The sequence below is a fragment of the Portunus trituberculatus genome, chromosome 40, assembly GCF_017591435.1.
Source record: "Portunus trituberculatus isolate SZX2019 chromosome 40, ASM1759143v1, whole genome shotgun sequence".
Lineage (NCBI taxonomy): Eukaryota > Metazoa > Arthropoda > Malacostraca > Decapoda > Portunidae > Portunus > Portunus trituberculatus.
Window position 1 is genome coordinate 25,116,972 of NC_059294.1, and position 7,500 is coordinate 25,124,471.

Sequence of the window (7,500 nt, forward strand, 5' to 3'; positions counted from 1 at the left end):
CTCGTGGTCATTTATAAACTTCTGATCGTATCGCTATGTGCTTTTCGTTTCCGTACGTGTGTGTTTCATCGTTCATTTCTTTACCTCTCCTTGTTTCCATCCACGGCAGTTTAATCTGTATAGGTTTCAAATTTTGTAAACTATAGATGACAGGGCTTTTTTCAGTGCTCAGTATTGTTGCCCATGGCCGGTGCAATTCCTACATGAAGTTAGGTAAACTATAAACAAAATAAGATACATAAAATCCTAAAATTGTCAAATCTTATAATAATTGTTCAGGTGACGCAAGAAATTCACTGAACCGTTAAAAAAAAAAAGGTAGAAAACAAAAGAAGAGTAGGAAGCGTGGAGAAGCATGAGAGGATAGGAGAAGAGAGGGAGGCACGCGGTGTCCAAATGAAAAACACTTGTATTATCGAAACACCGACACATCTGCTGGCTTACAGACGTCCCTTCACCGCCATCAGGAGTGTCGGCGCTTATATTCGTTCATTTATTGGCCTGTGCTACGGTGATGGCTGGGTGTGGGTGTCAGTCTGCAGTGATGATGTGCTGCAGGAAGTGAACCGTGGTTATTATGTATGTTTCTGTTAATTTTACTCTCTCTCTCTCTCTCTCTCTCTCTCTCTCTCTCTCTCTCTCTCTCTCTCTCTCTCTCTCTCTCTCTCATTACTGACGTAGGTTCAATCGTTGCATCATCTTCACTCAACGTCCTTCTCTTCAGGCGATAGACGGACAAACGGAACACTTTTAGTTGATCAATAGATAAATAGATTAACTGATAGATAGACGAAAGAACAGACAAAATAACACACACACACACACACACACACACACACACACACACACACACACACACACACACACACACACACACACACACACACACACACACACACACTCGTCGCAATTCCTTCCCCGCCTCGCTTTTATCCCGACGCAAAACGCTTGGCAGTGACTCGTCTGGCTACACCTGCCGTAATTATCTTGTCTCCTGCTGTCCCCCTCCCTGTCTCCCTGTCTCCCTCTCTCCCTGTCTCCCGGTCGCCCTCGTATCAACAAGTGGGTCACCATCCCCCCTAATTAGTGTAGTCTCCCTTACTTCTGCCACGCGGCGTTGAGGGAGAAAACGGTGCCTGCGGGAGGAGAGTGCAGACAGTCAGACGGATAGACAGACACGCTGGTAGAAGGAAGGGAAAGGAGATTTTGAGGTGGTGGTGGTGGCGTTGGTTGTGCTGGTGATGGTTTTTTTTTTTTTTTTTTTTTTTTTTTCTTCCCTTTGTCTTTTTTTCTTTTCTTTCTTTCTTTTACTTCATTCATTCATTCATTCTTTCTTTCTTTCTTTTTTCTTCTTCATTCTTTCTTTCTTGTTCTTGTTCTTCTTCTTCTTCTTGTTCTTGTTCTTCTTCTTGTTCTTCTCCTTCTTCTACTTCTTCTTCTTTCCTTCATCATCTTCTTTCCTCCTCCTCCTCCTCCTCCTCCTCCTCCTCCTCCTCCTCCTCCTCCTCCTCCTCCTCCTCCTCCTCCTCCTCCTCCTCCTCCTCCTCCTCCTCCTCCTCCTCCTCCTCCTCCTCCTCCTCCTCCTCCTCCTCCTCCTTCCTCCTCTTCCTCCTCCTCCTCCTTCTATTTAAACAACTATCTCACCATTGACAGCTCCAACGCCACTAGAAATAATGGCTACAAGATTACAGGTAAACGTTTTAGGTCAGACGAGGCAAAACATTATTTCTTCAATAGAATTGTAAATGTGTGGAACTCTCTCCCAGCACATGTTGTCCCTAGCAATACGATAGAAACTTTTAAAAAAAGGTTGGACATTCACTTCACATTAACCCCTCAAATGACGTACTTTGCGCCTTCATAAGATATCCTTTTTTTTTTTTTTTTTTTTTTTTTTTTGTAGTTACTGTACTAGATAGTGTCACTTCTCCTTCAATCTTTCCTATCACATCTTTGACTTTCTCTCCCTGTGGCCTCTTTTCTTCTTCCTTGAATCCTGATGTCCTTCAGCCTCTAACTTATAGAATCTGTAGTGGTAGCATAGGCACACAGACAGCCTCGTTAAGTCCAGTAGGGCTGTTGCTGTCTGTTCCTTCCTTTGTGTTCCTTTGTATTTCTTTTGTTTCTATTCTTTCCCACAACGGAGAGAAAGCGAAAAAAACCCGCAAAACACCTCCCCCCCACAAAAATAAGAGAGAAAATCAGCAGATTAGCCCCTGAACAATTCTACTAAGCATTCACGACTAACCACTCAATCCGATGTAAATGAAGTAATGCCGAATGATAAAAACACCAAGACGGAAAAGAATGAAAAAAGAATAGAAAGGATTGCAGGCAGTAACAGATCCATAAGCTCCTTTGTAAACTGTTTAATTCCACGACTGCACATCACGCTACCTTTAATATTAGAGAGAACACGTAAACTGCACAATAAAAAAAAGGGAAATATAGGGAGGTGTAATTTTTGGAAGGGTGGAGAGTATATAGATGTTTAATGTGGAACTTTTTGTGCCTTTAGTGTATGTGGAGGCGCCTTGCGGAGGAGGTGGATGAGGAGAGTAAGAGGAGTAGGATGACTGGATTAGGTAATGGAAGGGAGGAAGGGAGGGTTGTGAGGTAATAGGGAGAGAGAGGTGGGAGGGGGAGGGAACGTGAAAGGTACTGAGGAGCGAAAGGGAGAAGAGGGAATGAGGGAAAAAGGGTGGAGAGAGAGTGGAGAAGGGGGGAACAGATCTAAACAAGAGGGAGGTGAACAGGGAATGCTTGTGTGTGGGTTGTGCATGTAAGTATGTGTGTGTGTGTGTGTGTGTGTGTGTGTGTGTGTGTGTGTGTGTGTGTGTGTGTGTCTGTGTCTGTGTCTGTGTGTGTGTGGTGTGTTTGTGTCTGAGGGAAATGTGGAAATGATAATGTTTGGGTATGTTTTTTTCATTCTTATCCGTATGTTTAGAGGCTTATCTGATTATCTGGCGTGATCTCTCTCTCTCTCTCTCTCTCTCTCTCTCTCTCTCTCTCTCTCTCTCTCTCTCTCTCTCTCTCTCTCTCTCTCTCTCTCTCTCTCTCTCTCTCTCTCTCTCTCTCTCTCTCAAACACACACACACACACACACACACACACACAGCTCCGTCCCTCCCTTCTCTTCCTAAAGTAGCGATGGATCCCTTGATAGGAAATAGTGACCACAGGTGTGCACAGTAGGTGTCCCCTGTGTGTGTGTGTGTGTGTGTGTGTGTGTGTGTGTGTGTGTGTGTGTGTGTGTGTGTGTGTGTGTGTGTGTGGAGGAGCTTAAGGTCAGGTCATAAGGTCAGGTCAGGACGCACAGTGGACTTTCATTAATATTCATTTAAGATTAAGCTCCCTCACCTGTCAGACCTCACCTGGTTCTCCTCCCCACTTGCTGCTCCCTTACTGCTCTCACTCTTTCCTCTCCCTCTGGAACCTTACAATCCCATCCCTCCTTCGTCCCTGCCTTATCACCCAGCACCTCTCTATACATGTCTTGAAACCTTGCCCGCTGTTCCTCTCTCAATCAGCATATACCTTCATTCTCTTCCATATAATTCACAATCCCTCTATAATGACCACCCATAGACCCTTTTTTCATGTATATCCAACGCTCCCTTCCCCTGCAGCACACACACACACACACACACACACACACACACACACACACACACACACACACACACACACACACACACACTGCTCAATAATCCTCCTTTGTAAATAAACTTTCATTATGACAACCTTCAGTGGTTATAGAAATAATTAGTCGTGTTTTTAAAAGTGCTTAGTCTTTTTGCCTCTCGATGATGCTGAATCTTCGTTAAACTATTACAAGAATCGTTGAAAATGCCCTTGAAAAACTGTGACTTGACTAGAGCCTGCTAAACCTTGTATAAATTTAGTACTGAAATGTATGAGGACGTCCCAGATGTGTCTCTTATTTCCCATCACACCACAAGTTTTTACCGTCCGTCACTCATCCCACCCTCCTCTTCCTCTTCTTCCTCTTTCTGCCGTCCTTCCCCAACATGCACCGTAGATAGACGTATCCTTGAGGGCCGGCTAGGTGTTCCTTGTATGGGAGGCAGCGTGAGGGAGGCAGGCAGGCTGAAGGTTCATGCAAGGACGAGTAACATTTCACAGCTTTAGTGGGATTTTTCTTTGTCTTTTTTTTTTCCTCGTGTGTGTGTGTGTGTGTGTGTGTGTGTGTGTGTGTGTGTGTGTGTGTGTGTGTGTGTGTGTGTATGTGGATGGTAGTGAGGGATTTTGTACCATGGTGATTTCAAATCTTACCTTAAATAATCCGTAATGATTGACTACTACTACTACTACTACTACTACTACTACTACTACTACTACTACTACTACTACTACTACTACTACTCACTGACCTCATCCCTAACCCAACAACACTCCCATCCTTCCCCCGGGCCATGTTCCCGTAATAACACCCGTGTCTTGTTTCCCACAGCCACAACACACAGTCGACCACGTGGGAGGACCCCCGAAAGTTGCTCATGAAGCAGAGGCAGCGGCAACAACAGGGCGCTGTCTCCCCTGCGGCACCACCTCCAGGGCCCCCGAACAATGCTCCTCCCGGCCCTTCTCCAGGCCCTGCGCCGGGAGCTCCCCCAGCCGCTCCCTCTGGGCCTCCTCCCCCACATTCCGGCACCCAGAACACCAATTCCCAGGTACCCGTCGAGGTCGTGAACGGCAATCTGGGGCCCCTGCCGGACAGTTGGGAGCAGGCGGTGACTCCGGAGGGCGAGATCTACTTCATCAACCACAACGACAAGTCCACGTCCTGGTTCGATCCCCGGCTACGTGAGTATTTGTGTGTGTGTGTGTGTGTGTGTGTGTGTGTAAAGTTGATGGCTCATGCGAAACAGAGCGCGCGCGCGCGCGAGCGCATGTGTGTGTGTGTGTGTGTGTGTGTGTGTGTGTGTGTGTGTGTGTGTGTGTGTGTGTGTGTGTGTGTGTGTTTAGCAGTAATAGCAGCAGCAGCAACAACAACAGTTGGAGATGGTGGTGGAGGAGGAGCTGGAGGAGGAGAAGGAGGTGAAGAAGGAGGAGGAGAAGGAGATGGTGGAGGAGGAGGAGGAGGAGGAGGAGGAGGAGTCAGTCAGCGACCCCTGGCGACACCCCAGACTTGGCCGCCCGCCACCTATCCTGGCCAGCCGCGCCCCTCAACCTCGGCGCCCTCCGTCCACTCCGCCCTGTCACCACTCATGCCCAGCTTACCTTAGTTTTTCCCCTACACACACACACACACACACACACACACACACACACACACACACACACACACACACACACACACACACACACACGGTGGCCACTTTGCACTTCACCTTCGTCTTTCTTAGAGTCAACCGCAACCTTTCTTTTTACCTAGAGAAGATAGGAAAATGAGGAGGAGGAGGAGAAGAAGAAGAAGGCGGAGAAGAAAAAGGAGGAGGATGAGAGATAACACCAGCAAGATAGAAAAAGAGACGCCACCCTTAATATATCTAGAAAGGAAAGGGAGGGAAGGGAGAAAAGAAAGAGAAAGGGGCTAATGGGACGATTGGAAGAGGATAAAGGAAGGGCAGGAACCATAACAGGGACAAGACCAGGTAAAGAGAAAGGGCAAGGGAAGACAGACGCAGGGATGGAGGGAGAGAGGGAGAGGGGAGGGGTTCAAAACAAGCTTCACCTGACCTTGTCCCTGAGCAGGTCACGTGATGGGGGGCCAGGGAATGGGGACATTGATGTGAGGGGGAGATGGACCTTGTGGGGACTTGGCGTGCGTCTGAAGGCTGAGGACTGAGGGCACTTGTGTATCTTTGGCTATTGTATTTTGATTTTAGGTCTCACGTTGCGGCAAACGAGAGAGAGAGAGAGAGAGAGAGAGAGAGAGAGAGAGCTATTTAAGGGAAAGTAGTAAAATTTTGGCTTTTTTTTTTTAGTAATGACATATAATACCTCTTCTTCTTCTTCTTCTTCTTCTTCTTCTTCTTCTTCTTCTTCTTCTTCTTCTTCTTCTTCTTCTTCTTCAATCTTCTTCTTCTTCTTCATCATCATCATCATCATCATCATCATCATCATCATCATCTTCTTCTTCTTCTTCTTCTTCTTCTTTCTCCCTTGCCTCGCCACCCTGAGCCTGGCGGGCGAAACACTGACCCTTGGAAGCCCACCGCACCCTCCCCCTTCACCCCTTCACCCCCAGGGCTCGGGCTCCCATCATCGCGCGAGCCAAATCTCCTCTTTCCCTCCATCCCTCCTCCTCTTATCTCCTTCCCTCATGTCTCCTTCACTGTTTCCTTATACTTCCTCACCTCCTTCACCTCATCCTCGACTTCCCTCCCTCCACTCATCACTGACGTCATCTCCCTTATCCTTATCTCTCTTCCCGCCACACAGATAATATACATCCTTCATATGCATCCTGTCTATTATCTTCTTTCCCTTTCCCCTCTCTTCCCCTTTCTTTCTTCCTTTCTCCACTCTCTCATCCCTCTCACTTATATTACTCACCCAGTCCTCTCCCGTCCCGTCCTCCATCACCGCCTGTCCCTCCCAGCCCATCCCCTCGCACTCCTCTTCTCTCCCCTCTCTCCCTCCCCTCTCCTCTCGGTGGTGAATAGACTTTCTGGCAAGAGTCCGGCCCCTGTGGCACCGGATGTGGCTTCCTCCCTCCCCCTTCCCCCTCTCCTTGCTGCTCCCAGGCTCCCCCACCCTCCTGTCGCTTCTTGGCACGCGCGGCGGCAGTGGTGGCGCCAAACAGGCAGGTGGCGGCCCGTCAAGACGCTGCCGTGCTAGTATCATATGGCTCCTTCGGGGTCACTTTACCTGTAGGCGCCACGCACTCCCCTACCTGGCCACCCTACTCACTGCCTCTCCTGCCTGCCCTCTCTCTCTCTCTCTCTCTCTCTCTCTCTCTCTCTCTCTCTCTCTCTCTCTCTCTCTCTCTCTCTCTCTCTCTCTCTCTCTCTCTCTCTCTCTCTCTCTCTCTCTCTCTCTCTCTCTATCTCTCTATCTCTCCTTGCCTACATTCTTGCCTTCTCTCTCTTTCTCTCGTGTTGTCTATGTTTCCTTTGCTTCTCCTCTTTCTTCTACCTTATTTTCCTTTACCATCTTATTTTTACATCTTTTTTTTCTCATATACTTCTTTTCTCTTATATTTAGTTTCTTTCACTTTATCTGGTGTATTTCTGTTTTTGCTTTCCCTGGCTTTTCCCTTCTCTTTTCACAACTATTTCCTTCTCTTGTGTACGTTCTTTTTCTTGTTTTTCCTTCTTCTTCTTTACATCCTTTCAATTTTCTCTTCCATTATTTTTTTTTCTTTTGTTCTCCCTTACTCATCTCTTTCTTACTCCTTTCTTTCTTTCTTTTCTTTCTTTTTCTTTTCTCTCATCCTTTCTTTATATTTCTCAGATTCCCCCCCCCCCTTTTTATGTTCTCTACTATTTTTTTGCTCATTCTGTTTTCTCTTTCTTTCCTCTTTCCTCTCTT

At 47.1% G+C, this 7,500-nt stretch overlaps 1 protein-coding gene across 11 annotated transcripts in view; it reads left to right on the forward strand.

Moving 5' to 3' along the window:
• Positions 1–7,500, forward strand: part of LOC123516259 (WW domain-containing transcription regulator protein 1-like) — a 136,861-nt gene that overhangs the window by 102,149 nt on the left and 27,212 nt on the right. For all 11 annotated transcript variants that reach the window (XR_006678135.1, XM_045275501.1, XM_045275497.1 and 8 more), the window contains one exon: positions 4,475–4,827. Coding sequence is in view for 10 of the 11 variants with exons in the window: in XM_045275501.1 (XP_045131436.1) it covers positions 4,475–4,827 (353 nt within the window). In the remaining variant the exon portion in view is untranslated. The remainder of the gene's footprint in view (positions 1–4,474; positions 4,828–7,500) is intronic.